The 17035-nt window shown below is 54.9% G+C and overlaps 1 protein-coding gene across 1 annotated transcript in view; it reads left to right on the top strand.

The window, feature by feature from the left end:
* PRKCA (protein kinase C alpha) overlaps positions 1–17035 on the top strand; it is a 348434-nt gene that overhangs the window by 306936 nt on the left and 24463 nt on the right. The window contains exons 10-13 of the mRNA XM_053655561.1: positions 100–273; positions 2255–2346; positions 4569–4631; positions 5431–5569. Coding sequence (XP_053511536.1) covers positions 100–273; positions 2255–2346; positions 4569–4631; positions 5431–5569 — 468 coding nt within the window. The remainder of the gene's footprint in view (positions 1–99; positions 274–2254; positions 2347–4568; positions 4632–5430; positions 5570–17035) is intronic.

The following is a 17035-nucleotide window of genomic DNA, read 5'->3' as shown; positions in this document are numbered from 1 at the left end:
CTGCAGTATCTCACAGTCTGCGCATGATGTGGAACTTTATGACTGTTTTTACACCACGTGCTTCCCGGCGAACGCCTAGCCGTTTTCATCTGTTCTCAGGTGATGCTGGCTGACAGGAAGGGAACAGAAGAACTCTACGCCATCAAGATCCTAAAGAAGGACGTGGTGATTCAGGACGACGATGTGGAGTGCACCATGGTGGAAAAGCGAGTCCTGGCCCTGCTCGACAAGCCCCCGTTCCTGACCCAGCTGCACTCCTGCTTCCAGACAGTGGTAAGGACCCAGGCTCACAGCTGCGGCTCCGCACAGGGTGCGCCCCCAGGGCTCCCTGAGCCCCGGTGCCCTCGGTGCCCAATCAGCTTCATTCCTGCGGAAAAGGCTGGAGAAAGGCGTCACCTGGGGACTGCTCGGCCCCCGGAGTCTCCTCTGCCACCCAGAGGCGACTGGAAACAACCTCTCAGTCAAGTGCCACTGGTACTTTTGGAGCACCCCCTCCCTGGGATGTGTCCTACTTAGAGACTTGGCATTGATTCCATTTAATTCAGCAAACGTTTTATCAGAGGCTTTCCTCGTGCCAGGCAATGTGCTAGGACTCAGAGACATAAAACAAAACAACTCTCGGTGCCGGCTGCTTGCAGGCCAGCTCGCCAGCTGCCAAGCACTGGGACACGCGGAGACTCGATTTGGTGGGAGAGCGTGCTCTTTCCCAGTGCGCACAGCAGGGGTTGGCAATCTGGCCTGTTTAGCACAGCCCATGAGCTCTAAGAAAGCTTTAAAAAATGATTAAAAGTCCTATTTTATGGCATGGAAAAAGCAGGTGAAATTCAAATCTCAGAGCCCCAAACAGGTCTGTCGGAACACAGCCGCGCTCAAGTCACTCACCTGTCATTGACAGCTGCGTCTGTGCCACGAAGGCAGAGTTGAGTACTTGCAAGACACACACAAAGCCTACGATGTTACCCTGTCTGGCCCTTTAAGGAGAAAGTGTCTCAGCCCTGCCATAGGGCAGAGCTGTGCGAGGATGCAGAAAGCTCCAGAGCACTGATCAGCCAGTGGTGGGGCCAGGGCCCTGGCTTGCTGCTCGCACTCGGCCTGCAAGAAATGTAAAGGCTGAGATGGCGCCGAGGTGAGGCATCCCCAGAGATGGACTTTCCAGCCCTCAGCTGCTGTCCTTGTAACATATGACTCGAGAATCAGCACCTGTAATTGTTACTATTGGTGTTATTACTGTCTTCATGTTCCCGTTGGCCAGAAATTGACTTTGCATTTTCTCTCTCCCTTTAAGATCTGTGGGGAGGTGCCCCTCAATGCTCTTGCATTTTAGACTCTCAAAATGGCAGGGCAGCCACAGTCCGAGCGTGGGGCTGCAGAGCCAGGTGCTGGCCGCTGCGTGTCGGCCGAGCGCTGGCAGCCCGCCGCTCCCTGCTCCCAGCGGCACCTAAGTAGCGCCAAGCAGAGGAGCAGAGCACTGAGAGGGAGCCGGGCCTTGAATCCCAGCCCGGATCCAGTAACCCTGGTTACACTGATCATGCTCCAGAAAGCTGCAAAGCAGAGAAATAACGACGACATTAAAGTTGCTAACAGGAAAGCCAGACACCGAAGCCCCCAGAGCCCTCTCCTGCCCGTTGTCTGCAGCTCACGGTTGCCGTCCTCCCTGAGCAGGTGCAGTGACCTCCCTGAAACGGTGATGTTTTCTGGAAGCAGCAGAGGTCGGCTGTTACCTGGGTGCGCGGTGCCGTTACTTGTTTCACTGTTAAGCCCGCTCTGCTCTGTATAATGAGCAGCATAATGTCCTCATAAATGTGCACATTTACTTGGTTCTATGGCGCGTGCCCTTCGTGGGGCCAGCACGCAGCACAGCAGCGACAGAGGACGTCAGGAACCACATTTGGACACGTTCTGGATGCAGAAGGACGTTTGATGAGCCTCCCCGTCGACCGTCCCCTCCCCCACAGTAAATGTCACTGAGCCCAAGGTTTGTTTTTAGAAGCATCCGGTTAAACACGTGACCGCATTATGCTCGCAGGCCTCCTAGACATCGCGAACAAGAAACACTGGTTAAAATTAAATAATTGGCCCAGGCGGATTCTTCACGTCGTCCCTGACTTAGACATGTGTTATGTGTGTAGGAGAGCAGGGGAGACCCTCTGAGGCAGGGAGAAGGGGCAGACCTGGGTCTGGGGGAGCGCGGGGCACCGCCCCGCCCGCCCGCCCGCGGAGCAGCGCGGCTCACGTGTCGCCCCTTGGCCCGCAGGACCGGCTGTACTTCGTCATGGAATACGTCAACGGCGGGGACCTCATGTACCACATTCAGCAAGTAGGAAAATTCAAGGAACCACAGGCAGTGTGAGTATGCGTTCAGGTCCCTTCGCTCAGACACGGCAGTCGCGGTGGGGAGCTTCTGCTGGGCGAACGGCGCTGGGGGCTCCGTGCACTTGGGGTGGAGCGCGGTGACTTGCTGTGGGCGCGGATTTATAGCCCCGGCCATCTCAGTGCGTAAGCCTCCGGAGAGGTTCAGCCCACGTCTGGTGAACCGGAGAGGGACTCGGACGGCCACTCCTGTGTTGCATGTGAAAGGAGTGAGCGCCGGGCCCTTGGGGAGCCCGCTGTCCGACCTGGAGTGGGAGAGGTCGCTGGACCACGTGGTGCATTGCCAATACTGTCTAGGTGACGCTGGACAGCATGCAGAGCCCCAAAGGGGGGAGGGAGGGAAGACTGTCCTCAGGGCGTGCCCATCTCAGAAGCTCAGGGAGACGGAGCGAGATGTGGAGGGCAGTGGAGTAGGGGTGTGGGTGCCGAGCCTTGCAGGTGTCCCCTGGAGATACAGGAAGGCTGGATGGGGCGTCAAGGGCCTGACAGCACCGGGCTGAGTTGTCACACAGCCCTCTGGCCCAGGGGGGGGGGGAGTGTGTGGCTGGTGAAAATCGAAGGAGGGGAGGAGCGGAGCCACAGGAATCAGTGTTTTTGAGGGTCCTTCTGGAGGAGGAAAACCACAGACTGGGGGTGAGAAGAGAGAAACATGTTCAGGTGCCGCCCCACAGAGCATCTGGGGCAGCCACCAAGGAGGAGGCAGTCCGGGGGGAGAACCAGGAGCTCTGTTTGAAGGTGTCACTGGGATGTGCCTCAGATCCTGGGATGTGAGTCAGTAACACAGGAGACAGAGCCAGGCTCTGGGGACCTGGGGACCTGAAAAGTCATCCCATTTTCAGGGGCCAGGGAGGCCCCAGAAACTCAACAGGAGCAAAGCTAAACAGATACCGAATTCGTCTCCCTCCACGAGATGCGCGGTGGCGTAGGCGCTGGCGAGTCAGGTGTATAGGGACTGGGTCTCGGCCGTGGGGACACCACAGCGGTGCAGAGGGCACGTCTTGGGGAGGGTGGCCGGAGGCTGACGGGAGTCTTTGGTAGCAGGTTTAAAAAGTGGGAAGGCAGGTGTTTTGTCTTCCTCCTTTCCAGCTTCCAGAAACGCCTGCCCTCACCCCCACTCTCATGTTGTTAGTGAGAGAGCGTTAACAGGCTCGGGTGGCCAAATGAAGCTGGGGGCAGGGAGCTAAAGACCACGTGGCAGAATAGCCTCCTCGTGGTATAAATCACACAGAGGGCAGTCCCCTCTCGTTGTACTGGTGTGGCCAGAAAGGTATTATTTTTTAAAAGATAGGAAAGCATGAAAAATAATGTGAAAGTCGCCTATCGTCCCACCTCCTCTCCTCTCCGACCTCTTCCCCTCCCACCAGCCCTCAGAGGAGGAGTCTGCTCCCCCCCCCCCCAGCCTGGTCCTTGCCGTGGGGGTTCTCTGCCCGTGCAGACAGAAACGGGAGCTTCAGCCAAGCCTCCTGGGTGTGATGTTCGCACCGGCAGTTTTGCGGCTTCTCAGACTTCAAAGACTCCTAAACTATGATACAAATTTTGAAACATCCTTCAGCAGTTATACTGAGTTTCAGATAATAACCTATGAGCAATCTTGAAATCATGGCAGTAACTGCTTTTTATTATGAATTATTCAAAACGGTAAACTCGGGTATGAATCACAGTGTCCCGTTTATCCTGGCGCTTGGGGTCAGTGTGGGGGGAGGGTTGAGGAATGCAGCTGAAGAGCTCACTGCACACAGTGCTCTGCCTTCCAGGGAACAGTTGTGCGTGCAGACACCGATGCACTCTGCTCGTGAGTAGGCGGATGGAAATGCATTCTGCCGTAGTCCTGACAGGAAGGCATCTAATATCTGCTCTTTAAAAGATGGTATTGGGAATTTCTCTTAAGCAGAAAGTTACCTGTCCACCTGCCCCAGACAACAAGTGCTTGTTTCTGGACAGGAAATAAACTCATCCCATTGATTTTATGAGCTGTATCGTTTGTAAAAGTTGCGAAATTGGCAGAATGAAAATGGCAGAGGGAAGGGCGAAGGGTTGGAAGAACAAGTGAGGGGTGACGCTGACCCCTGAGGGTCCCAGGTCTTGCACTGTTTTACCTCTTTGACACCTGAACTGCGGTGGGTGGGAGAGAGCAGGGGAGGGGGGTTATAAAGTGTCCAGGAGTCCGATGAGGTCTGACGACCTTTTTCCTCTTGCAGATTCTACGCAGCAGAGATTTCCATTGGATTGTTCTTTCTTCATAAAAAAGGAATCATTTATAGGTACGTGGCGACGCTCTCCCACCGCCCGTGCGGTGGAGCGTGTGGCTGGGCCCCTGGGTCTCCGTGGGCATGTGATTCTGTGATGGGGATGCCAGGTGTGAAGTCGATAAACCCCCAAGGCAGCAGAGACCTGCTGGGACCCTCGGGGAGGTCAGAACCACCTTCTGATCCCTGGGCCTCCAAAGAGTCCTCTCCTTTCCGGTTCCCACGAGGAAACACGCCTTTCTCTCCACCGACAGCTCTCCCTGTGCCTTTTACTTGGGAGGGAGTTCGGGCGGCAAGGACCGAGCCTGCATTTCTGAGAGACGCCCAGATAGATAAGCGCACAGGGAACTGGGGGGAGAGAGGCAAGGGGAAACCTCAGTTATAGTCTTCTGGTCGTCAGCCCTAGTGAAAGTCTGGTACCACAGAAAGAGGAACGTCTTCCAGTACTAAGTGGAAAGTGACAAAACGGACGTAAGGCACTGGGCGGAAGAGAAGGGACACGTTTGTGGCCCGGACCTGCTGAACCGGAATCTCTGCTGATCCCCTTGTGCAGCCGTGGCTGGGAATCGCTGGTTCAGCCATTTAGTCTTCCCTTCAGCACGCATCTGGGAAGTACCCCCGTACTCCCAAGCACCACATCAGGCTCTAGAGATTAGTAATAATAATTCCTGGTCCCGACTCCCCTGGGACTTGTAGTTCAGTTGCCAAGGAGACGGCAGCTGGTCAGCTATCCCAAGTCTCCCCGCCCCGCCCTTTCCGGAGCAGGCCACGCCCCGCTGTGGGAGGGGCCTGATGCTGTGCCACCTCCTTGCAGGGACCTGAAGTTAGACAACGTCATGCTGGACTCCGAAGGGCACATCAAGATTGCTGACTTCGGGATGTGCAAGGAGCACATGATGGAGGGGGTCACGACCAGAACCTTCTGCGGGACCCCAGACTACATCGCCCCAGAGGTAGGCCCCCATTCTCCTTGTTTGCCAGACCAGCGGCTTCAAACTGCCACCACAGCTCCCTCATGGGGTGGGGAGTCATTGGCAAGTCACTGGGTGGGGCCGTGACATCAGAATGGACCAAACTAGACTAAACAGAGCAGAACAGGGTGGGGGGGAAAAACATACCACTGGTGACACATAGTATGTCACGGATTTTGGAACTTCCGTTTTCCTGGTGTGCACGTGTCAGCTGGCTGCCTGGAACAGTGTGTCTCCCATGCGGTCATGGTCAGAGCAACTCAAGGAAAGTCGCTGGGCGGGGAAGTGGGGGTCTTGCTTGTGAAAATGTTCTTCAGGGGAAAACTGGGTCAGAAGCTGGTCCCAGTGATGACTTGTTAGCAAAATCAGAGCAATTAGTGCTCTAAATGATGCGTTGGCCTTGACCACAGTGTCTGTCTGGGAAGAACGTATCCAGGTGGTTATCCAGCAAAGTGGTTCTGAGATCTGTGTGCTGACCGCGAGGCCATATTGCTTGGCCTTCGTTACAATGCTCCTTGAATGACTCGCTTCCTATTTGATGAAGCTTCCTCCGTGCCACTGACAGATTGGGCCCTACCCCAGGTCACTGCATGGCCAGCTCTGTCCCCACACAGCCCTGCAGATGAGACAGTCTTTCCCAGCTCAGCACCAGTGTCATAGATTCAAAGTTAGGCCTTCGGCCCTTTACCGAGCTCTTGTGTTAGCTGTCGGCAGCTTTTATGGTATTTGCTTAGCATATTGTCCCCTCTTGGAGGCAGGCAGGACCTTGGAAAAAACACAAGCTTAGGACTCAGATCACCGTGAGCTTCTGTCCTGACTGTGACTGGCAGGCAGGGGGGACTCAGGTGAGCTGCTCACCCTCTCTGGACCCTGCAGCAGGGCTCCTGCAGCAGCCAGTCAGAGTCCTAGTGCGCGCCGAGTGGAGTTGCTGGGAGGAACAAGTGCCTACTACAATGTTTGGCACCCAGGAAACCCTCAGTAGTAGCCACTGTTCCAAACGGGAAACTAATTTATATTCCTTTGTTAAGAGCTTTTTGTCTGTTATATTCCTAGGCCATGTGGAAACAGACCATTTACTTAGAAACTTAATGTGACCAAAGGTATTGTCTTATCTTGATAAGTAATTTATTGGTTTCCCCCCAAAAGAACTCATACATTGGTATCTCCAGGCATAATATGGACTTAACCCGTCCTGTTTTCAAGCATGAACAGTGAGCTCCTACAGTAGACACACCCTCCCGCCCCCACCAATGTGGTGTTTCTTACGAAGCCATCCACTGGCCGAGGAGCATTCAACAGGCTGCAGTTATGAGCCGTGCCGGCCCTGGTAACAACGGCGGATGCTGTAAAAGCTTGGGGACAGGGAGTGGCAGCATTTTCAGGACTATAGGTGGCTTTGAACAGGTCTCAGCTGCTCAGACAAATAGCTTCCTGTGCTCACTGACACCTCAGACACCCCGTCTCACCAGGGGTGGCAGTGTTCCACGTGGGTGGACTTTAGCAAATAATTGAAGCTTACTGTCTTTTTAAAACATGTCCCTCACTGTATTGTCTTAGTTTCCTATTGCTGCTGTAACAAATAAGCACAGGCTTAGTGGGTGAAAACAATACAGATATGTGCTCTTACAGTTCCTTAGACCAGAAGTCCAAAATCAGTCTCACGGGGTTAAAGTCCACTGTGGGCAGAGCTGCCCTCCCCCGGGAAGCTCTGGGGTGATGCACAGCCTGGTCTCCCCGTCCCTGGGGGCTCTCCGCGGTCCTGCACTCCAGGTGTCTTCCTCTGTCTCCTGTGCCCACGGCACAGTGTCTTCCGGTCTCTGCCTTTTCTCACTCCAGCCCTTCAGCCTCCCTCTGCTAAGGACCCTGGGACGACATGGGCCCACCCAGGGAACCCCGGGTCTCCACCCCATCTCAAAATCCTTGACTCAGTCACATCTGCAAAAGCTCCTTTTATGGAGTGAAGTGAACAGAGTCACAGCTCGCAGGGACGAGGGCGTACACTCCTGGGCACTGTACTCATGGCAGCATCTAACTACACGTGGCAACCTCCTACCCCCTTCCAAAGCGCTGTTCAACATACCAGGGATAGGTCTTGGATCTTGGTTAACTCCACGCCTTTTTATTTTTAGTTTTTTGCTTGTATACTGTTGTGTGTATGTTTGTTCCGTTCTCTGCAACTTGATCACGGGTATAGGTTCACACCCCCAGCAGCCCAAGGAAGATGAGTTCACTTTCAGAACCACTTTTATAACCACATCTACCTCCCTCCCGACACCCCTCCCTGCCCCCTGGCAACCATTCATCTACTTTCATCCCGTAACTTGGTCACTTCAAGAACATCCTATGATAGTGTTGTACGGCAGGTAATCTTTTGAGATCGGTTTTTTTTGGCTGAGCACTTTCCAGAACTACTGTCACCATGGTTGAGCCATGGCTTCTACCACCACGGCTTCTACTACCAGGTCAACCTCCTCTCTGAGGGTGCTGTCTGTACCTTGGAGTATTCTTCTGTCCTGGGCAAGTTGGTCCTCCCGTCGCCATTGTGCATTTCGCTCGTGTGCCACATTGGACAGTGACCTTGCAGCTGTCTGCTATGGCCCCTCTGGGAAGCTCTGGCTGTCGCTGTGTGCATGGTCATTTTGGGGGGCCGAAAAGGCCAGGCTGGCCTGGGAAGACCTTCGAACGGAGAGTTGATTGCCATTAGAAGTCACCAGAGGACGTGGTGCCTGTGTGGGGTTGGCCGTGTCATGCTAGGAACCTGGGAACGAGCTTTCAGAAGGAGGGACGCCGGCACATGCCGTCACAGAGAGGGAAACAAGGTGACGTGGCCCGGCCCCAAATGCCCTCCGTTCCGCAAGCCTTCGACCCTCTCCTTTTATCCACTGTGCAAGCGAGAGCAAAGGAAGCGCTCCACCATTTATCGCAGGTTACTGCATGCCAGGCACCTCATACCCAAGCCCACCAGGGACACGAGGTCAGGCCCCCAAGCACACAGCTGATAACGCGCAAAGGCAGGGTCAGGACCCAAGACTTTCCGACTCCGGAGCCTGTGTAGTCTTTCCAGATACATGCTCCTCCCAGAAATGGGGAGGAGAACCTCCCACGCGATGGAGAGGTCAGACGTGAGCACTGGGATGGTACAGACCATCTTTTCCTCCACGTCTCTTAGGCCAAAGTGGACATTCTCCCACCTGAACTGGAGTCGGGGGCCCAGGGTGTGGTCAGGCCTTTCCACCGCAACTGAGTTGGGGTTGTGTTTCAGCCGTCAATCCCAGGCAGGTCCCTCAGAAGCCGTGGGGTGAACCAGCAACACTTAAGTCCCTCTCCCTCACATGGCAACAGTTAATCAGGTATTCAGCAAGTGCCTACTAAATGCCTAGGCACGCTCAGCAGGAAAGGGGAACCCAGAGGGACCCAGGAGGATGCTGGGAGCTAGGCAGTGAGAAACAGGCCACTGCAGCCGGGGGGGAGACGTGGTATGGAGATGTGGGGAGACAGCCTTCCCCTCGGCAAGAACAGACGGCACCTCCAACATGGCCCAAATCACGAGAGCAGAAGTCTGGGCGCCTTGCCACCCCCAGCCAGCTGGCCATATGCAGACGTGCAAACTCCTGGGAGTGCTGGGGGCCAGAAGTGTCAGGGAGCTGAAGACCCGTCCCCAGGGTTCCTCCTGGCATCTTCTTCCAGCCCAGCATTGCCCAGAAGTCCGCATTTTTATATAAAATTGGCCTAATCGTTCACGTCAACTCTAAATATATATTCAGAGAAATGTGTCCAGGGAAGATTCAGCCAATGGGCCATCAGCTGTGACCTCTGTTCTGGAGGGAGTCAAGGGTCACATCTGGGGAGAGCCACATTTTAGGGGGGGGAAGATTGGGCCAAGAGGTGAGCATGGAGGCAGAAGACACCGGGAGCTGTGGAGTCTACCCGTAACCCTTCACCCCAGGTGTCCACGTAGGACCCTCCCTCGCCTCCTTCAAGCCTCAGCTCTGAGGTCACATCCAGGAGGCCACCTTTCCTGGTAATGCTGTTTAAAACTGCAGCCCTCCAGCCCCACCAGCCAGCGCTCTGTCCAAGCTCCACACCGCGGAATCTTTGTGCTGCGCTCACTGATGCGCCCTGCCCTGGGTCTGGAGCCACACCCAGGCGGGCAGATGTGTTGGGGACAAACAACTGCAGCTGCTGCGTTCCGAGATATGACGGTGGCAGAGGAGACACAGAGCAGAGCTGAAGGCCCTGGAACTGAGAGGCCAGGCTCTCTGTCCGGAAGCTGGTGTTGAACAGGGCACCCCCAAGGCTGCCACTGGGGTGAGGCCGATGGCAGGGGACCGAGTGCCAAGGATGGCCACGTGGCTCACCTCATCAACTGCTGGGGAACCTGAGGGTCCGATGGTTGGCGGGACATAGCCTGGTCTCCCAGACAGCCAGGGTCCCCCAGTTTTGACTTCCCAGAGACTTTTCCTGGCCACTGGGGAAAGCGCCATAGAGAGGGAGAGAAAGAAAGAGGATGTAGAAGTTAGATGAGAAAACAGCTCAGGGGCGCACTCACCAGGCAGTCAGGCAGTGAACAGCCTGCCAGACCCAGAAGAACCAGAAATGAGAGAGGGAGGCCAGTCAGCTCGGAGGGGCCGTTCCGGGATCAGCGCCTCTGAACCACCGGCCCCACGGCAAGCCGGCGCTGGCACGAGCACTGGTGAAAGCACTGGTGAAAGAAAGAGACCCAAAACCCAAGGGCGGCTTGCTTTCCGTCAGAGGCCAGCTTCCCTCCATGGAAGGTCACGGGCCAGTGACTCCAGCCTTGCAAGAGAAAATAAAGCAGCCGCTCTCCCTCCCAGAAATGCTTAAAAAGCCAGACTTTCCTCTCGGTTCCTCCTTAAATTGTGTAACTCTGCTCAGATCTTGTCAAGCAATTACATTGGTGATATTAGCTCATATATTTTGCCATCTGCCTGCAGCTCTTTAACTGCCTCACTGTTCTCCTGGCCTTGGGGTCTCATCAGTTCAGTCCTGTTCCCCTGGAGCATTCGGCTCCCGTGCTCCCCCGACCCCTGCTCTCAGCTCCTCCTCCAGGCACAGCCGTCTGCTGTGGGTGCCGTGCCTTTGGCAAATGCCAAGACCCAGGCTGAGCGCCTCACTGATTTTCTGTCATTCGTTCCTTGATCAGCTCTGCGAAGGTGGTGTCACCAGCCCTGTCTTCCGGATGATGAGCCCCAGGTGCAAAGAGCTTTGCTCATTTTTCCCACGGCCCCAATTCAAGGGGGTCCTAGGCTTCGAACCCCCTTGAGCTCCTCCCTGCAGGGGTTCTTGTCCCAAGAGGAGGGGGCTGCAGCATGGGCTGAGCTGCCACCCAGAGAAGGCCTCCTTCCCTGAGTGCAAATGAGCAGCTCTCTCAGGCCCAGTCCGTGTCTACAGAGCCCCGATGGTGCCCTGATAAGTCCTGCCTCCTGGATGTCTGTCTGCGCTCATCTTGGCCCATCATTTGGGGATTTGAGTAATTCCTGTAAAAGTGGGTCAGAGATGCCCGAACTGTATTTCATCTTTTACTTTGTAAAGTTGCCTGGGCGATGGGGAGGAGAGGGTGGTGCCTGGAGAGAGACAGACAATCAGCAGTTGCTGGCTTCCCAGTGCACACTGTGCATTGATACCTGTCACTGCGTTTAATTCCAGCAGTGGTCCTCTCAGGGGGTGCAATTGCCCTGTTTAAGGACGAGGAAGAGGAGATGGGAGCTGAGAGGTGGCCCGTCCAGGGCTCATAGGCAGCAAGTGACAGGGTCGGGACCCCGGGCCTGTCACCGTGACGATTTTCAGCCTTTCTTTTGCATGGTACCCACACACCAATCACTGACATCCTACAGCACACCAAAAAATATATTTTGTGCCAATCTGACAAAAAAAAATTGGTAGAGTTTTGATTCATTCACACCGATTGCTATTATTGTGTGAACTAATTTTTTTATTTGACAATCTAAGGGAAAAGGAGTCAGTACCCCTGACTGCCTTCTCCGGTACTGCGTCCTTCAGCAGTTCCCGCAGCGCACCAGGTGACAGTTGCCACCCGTGGCCAGTTCCCACTTGGCGCCTTGCCGATCACTCCATTACCAAGAACACCTACAAAGACCCATTGGACTGTGAGACCTCCCGGTTCCAGGAAATCTTTTATGTCAGCTAGTAAAACTCTTACAGACATAAAATATATCGCCAGCTCCCGGCCCTTCCTGCACAAGTACTTACCCTGTTGGGATGCGCAGTTAACGTTCTGAACAGCGCTCCGCTCAGCGAAGGAGGCCCGAGGCAAGCCGGGCTCCAAAGTGGCGGCCCAGCAGTGAATCCTGCCCAGCTCGTCCCTAGCACCAGCCCCGTCACCGGCCACCCAGGAGAAACCAGTGAGAAGGGCTGCAGTGACTGAGGTTGAGAGCCAGCTGACCAGAGTCTAGAGGGCCCGTGACGATGTACAGGACCCCGGGTGGACTCAGGCCGCCTGTGCCCCATGCAGACAGTGTCCACCCTAAGGGCGAACTTCCTGTTTGGCTCCAGGGGCTTCTTCTTCATTATTGCATAGTGAACTCGGCTGTCGTTCTGCTCCTGAAAGAACTTGGGGTAACGTCTGCAAAGTGGGGTAACCATAGCACCTTTCTCAAAGTGCAACTCTGAGGGTGGAGTTCAGCGTGTGATGAGCCGGGCCTGCCTCAGAGGCAGCGCTCCCCACACTGCTGTCCCCTCTCTGACAGTCGTCTCGGTTGCCTGTCCCTGCATAACTGCCTCACACTTGCAGGCTCAAAACGACAGCCCCGTTAATACCACCATTCCGTGCACCAGGACGACGCAGGGGACTGGGCAGCCGGGGCTTCTGAACACTGTCGGCTCCGGGCCCCACTGCCCCCAGGTCCCGGCGCTGTCGGCCGAGCGGTGGGTTCTCCTCCGCACGCTGTCTTTCTATGCAGTCTGTCTTTCTCATCATTCAGTGGGTGTCCAGAGCTTGCGGACATGGTGGCTGGTTCCCAGGAGGGCGAAAGCAGAAGCCACAAGGCCTCTTCCTGAAGCTGCCCCTGTCACTGAAATGTGTCACTTCCACCACATTTCCGAGGTTGAAGCAAGTCTCAGAGCCAGCCCGGTGCCAGGGCAGAAGCGGCGGGGGCAAGATGAATGCCACATTCTGGTGGGAAGAGTGGCATTGTCACACTGCAAGAGGGCACACAGGATGGAAGGGGCCCTGCAGCCATCCTCAGAGACAGTCCATCCTGGGGGACAGCTGGTTCTGCTGTGTGTTGACCAATGAGAGGATCCTCAACATAGCACCCTGAAGTGGGGGTCCCTGAAGGCTCGGAACACTCAGGCTAGCAGGGCCCCCCTAGGTTTAGAGCTGAGATCAGCACATTCTTCCTGCAAAGGGCTAGAGAGTAAATATTTTAGGCTTTGCCTTAATCTACATTTTAGATTTTGCCAACAGGCAAAACCGAGTGACTGTTCATGCCAGAAGACTGATAGTCTTTTTACATTTTCATTTTACTTTTAAAAATGTGAGAACCATGTTTAGCTCACAAGCTGTACACAAGCAGGAGGCAGGCTGGATTTGGCCTAGAAGCTGTCGCTTGCCGTCCCCAACTCTGAGGGCTGTCCTCTGGCCCGCCTCGGCCTTGGCTTTTCCAGGTAGGTTAGGGGTCTGTTGGGACAAAGGAACGTGCCCATCCAGGGCCTGAGAATTCACTTCCAGGACCTGCAAGGGCCTCTTCCCGAGCTCTGTCCGTCCTGGGACACCAGCCTGCTCCCCTGTGCACTCCTGTGTCCGGTGGAGGGGTCAGTGCTCAGGTCATCCTGTCCTGTCCTGTGGCTTTCTGCTCTGGCAGTGTAGAGTGAACCACAGCAAGGTCGCTATGGGTAGATTTGGAGCACTTTTATTACCGTTAGAGAAGTCGTTTACTGTTCTCTCCAGTGCTAGAGAGAGCCATGATTTTTGTCTAGGTAAAAAATACATAATTTGGACTCTAGACTTTTTGTTCTCATCTTGTACAAATTTTTGTATACTTATATAATGCCTTTCGTCCAAGGATTTCAAACATCGCTGCTATTTCTCCTATAATACACTAAGATCCTTGATCTGAGATATCCCATTTTGGTGCATTTGGAGCATCTTGGCTGAGAGGTGGGGGTTCCCCACCTTTGTCCCCCGCCATGGTGCTCCCTGTTTGTCACATTCTGGTCCAGGCCTGGTGCTGCAAGAAGAGGACACGGTCAGGAGACCTGCCACTGACCAGCCCAGTGACCTTCAAACAAGCCACTTAGCTACTCTGAGCCTCAGGTTGCTGTTCAGAACCCTGAAGACACCTCCCTAAATCACGCCTGAGCCCCCTCCCTCCTCAGCAGCCCAGCAATGCTGCAAGCACTGTGGACTGTGCGCCAAGGAGGCCAGCGGTGTCTGCAGGGCGGGCTCGGGTCAGACCGTCACTTTCTCCAGCACAGCCTGACGGACGGCCTGTCGGGCTGGGTGCGCACCTGGTGCCGGGTGCCCCGGTTCCGGGGAGAATCGGGGGTCCCGTGGGAGCAGATAAGCAGTCTGGGTAGAACGTGGCTCCGGCCCAGGAGCTGCGTGTTCTGGGGCTGTGGGCCCCGAAGGAGGCAGCGGGGGAGCCGGTCCCAACTGTCAGGACAGAACCCTCAGAAAACAGGCCCCCCCTTCTTTCTGTCCAGACAGCACCGTTCGGACATGTCACTGTTATTTTCAATGAAAGGAAGAGATATGCTTGGTTTCCTTGAGACAGTAAAAGGGCGTGAGCATGTTTTACGTATAAAGGCCAGCATTCTTTTGTGGTGGCCGCCTAGAAGTAGGCTTCTGCGGTCAGGCCAGTTGTTTTAGAACGGGCTCTGGAGGTTTGGCAAGTAGACAGAACACGAAAATGAAGACCCGGGTCCAGAGAAAGTGCACCCGAGGATGGGAGGGAGACCCTGCCCGTGCACGTGACAATTTCTCGGGGGTCCTCCAAGACCAAACCTTCAGAGCCTGAGTCCCTGGGGGAATGGGCATCTCGGCTGTTTTGAGCCTGTTAAGCACTAGGACCCTCTTTTTTTGCAAAGGCACCTGAATCGGGCCAGTTGCCACCACAGCTGTCTAGGGAACCACACAGGGTGCAGAGCTGATGAACCAAATGGTCAAGAGTGTGGGTGCCGAGGCCAGACCACCAGCATGGCCTCTTCCTGTAGGTGAACCTCTCCAGGGTGTTGTGACGCCTGAATGAGCTGACAGAGCCAGAGAGCCTGGCGCATGGCGGATGCTGTACTGGCGACAGTGGCAATGGTCACTGGGTACAGCCACTGTCGCCACTGCCACAGCATCTCACCCCTGACCATGCGGCCTGGTTCCTCCAGAAAGCTTCCGAAGCCCCACCCCCTTTGAGGGGCCTTCCCAAGCGTAGGCCAGGCAGAGGGTGGAAGGGTGGGTGGCCTTAGGGAGACGTTCTTCCAGCCGCTGTGGGCCTCTGGCCTGGTCAGAGATGAGAGGCTGCCCCCGGCCCCCTGTTCCTGGTTCTGTGCCCAGGCTGGAAGAACGCTCATTCACAGCTGACTTTTATAAGACAGGCAGCCATTTACAACATCCTGACACCCGCCCCCCCAAGCAGTGGGCCCGTATAATAATCATGATCATGATGACAAACAGCAATAAAACTGAATGGCAGTGGCCCGGCTGGGGGTCTGTCTTTGAAGCTGAAGTTCAGCCTCCCATGTGCTACCGGAGGTCTGCCAACTCGCGCCCCTCTTGCCAAGTCCGCCTCTCCCTTTGTGAGTCCTCTGCTGTGAGAAACCACCACAGCCCCTCGCCTGGGGTTTTGGGATGTCAGACAGTGCCCCCACCCCGCCCCCGGGCTTGGCCGTGAGCCTCCATTGGCCCACAGGTGCCAGAGGCACCTGCTCCAATGGGGGCAGATGCAAGCGAGCCTCCCCACCCAGGCCGTGGCCTCTGGGCCCAGTCCTCAGCGGGGGGCTGGCTCCCTAGGCCATCTGGAGCCGGGGAGACGGTCCAGTCCAGCACATCCAACAGAAATACAAGCCAACTACACTTAGCAGCCACATGTTAAAAAGTTAAAAGAGAAATAAAGGAAATGAATTTGGATGTATTTTAGCCCAAGATATCCAGATGAAAGCTTATTAACGAGGTGTTCCACGTTTTCCAGTCTCTGCACCTTCGGGGTCTGCAGTGCGCACACCCAGCGCACATGAGGTGCTCAGCACTTGGTAGCCGTGCATGGTCCACACAAGGCGCAGTGGACAGTGCGCCCAGCTTCCTGAACCTCGTGCATCTGTGTCCGCCAAAGGGGGCTCGCCAACACTGTTTCCCTTTTGCAGTGAGAGTTTGGGTAATGAGAGGGATGTATGAATAGCAGCTGGTCATTGAGGGGGAAGCATGCTTTGTTCTAAAAGTGAATTTGCATTGGTAAGTTGCCTCCCGGATTTGTGACAGACCTTTGGGCCATCCTGTGTTCTCTAGTGCACGAGCCGTGGTGACAGCAGTGGGCTTCTCTTTTGAGGGGGAGTGGAAAATGCTTCTGTGAAATCCTGAGTCCCGTCCTATTGTTACCAGGCATCGCAGTGATCTGTGACTTTGTGTCCTCCGCCCAGCGGCTGAGCTGGTGGGCTCTGGGGACTGACCAATGCTGTCACCAAGAATGAGCCGCCGTTGGCACAAGGCCTTCTGCTCTGGGAGGCCGTGGGGGAAGGAGGGGGCCTTAGCAACAGGAGTCATGGAGTTCAGTGCTGTGGGAATTGAAAATGAAGAGCAAGTTGGACCAAAGTTGATCAAGTCAAGAAAGGAAAGGAAAACGTCATCCTCGCTATTAGGATTTGTGAATCATTTTGACCCTTGACTCCTAAGCTCTCCAACCCCGGGCAGCCCTTCCCCCCACCCACGTGGAGGGATCTTGTTGGTACGGCTGTGCGGGTATTTGCAGAATCCTGGAGATGAAATAAAGTGAGCCCCCCCCACCCCCGTTCCTCAGCATCATAATTCACACAGCAACATGGCACCTCAGCTGTGCTTGTGTGAAAAACCAGCTTTACTGAAACACTGGTTGTTGAAAACAGATCACAGGGAAGCTTTTAAAATAGTTGCAAGAACAAATTTTATTCGCATGCTTTTGAAATATAGTTGCTAAACTGAAATGATGCCTTCGATTTATTTTAATCCTCAGAGCCCTTTGATTATCATTTTATTAATCCCATAGGAGTGATTACATGTATTTGAAAGCCGTAAATTGTATTTTTAAAACAAATACATCAATATTCAGAGCACCACCTGTGAACAGATGGGCTTTCAAGCAGGTGTCCCAAACTTCTTGCACCTTGGTTTTCTCGCCTGTAAAATGGGAACCATGGCAATTTCTGCCTCATCGGAGAGCACACAGTGTGGAGGGCATCGGACAGACGGTCGGTCAGTGCTTGGTGGGTGTACTCGTGTCCTCC

This window comes from Artibeus jamaicensis, unplaced genomic scaffold (assembly GCF_021234435.1).
Source record: "Artibeus jamaicensis isolate MK-2021 breed Jamaican fruit bat unplaced genomic scaffold, CSHL_Jam_final contig_1998, whole genome shotgun sequence".
Lineage (NCBI taxonomy): Eukaryota > Metazoa > Chordata > Mammalia > Chiroptera > Phyllostomidae > Artibeus > Artibeus jamaicensis.
This window is presented reverse-complemented; position numbering and strand designations above follow the sequence as displayed.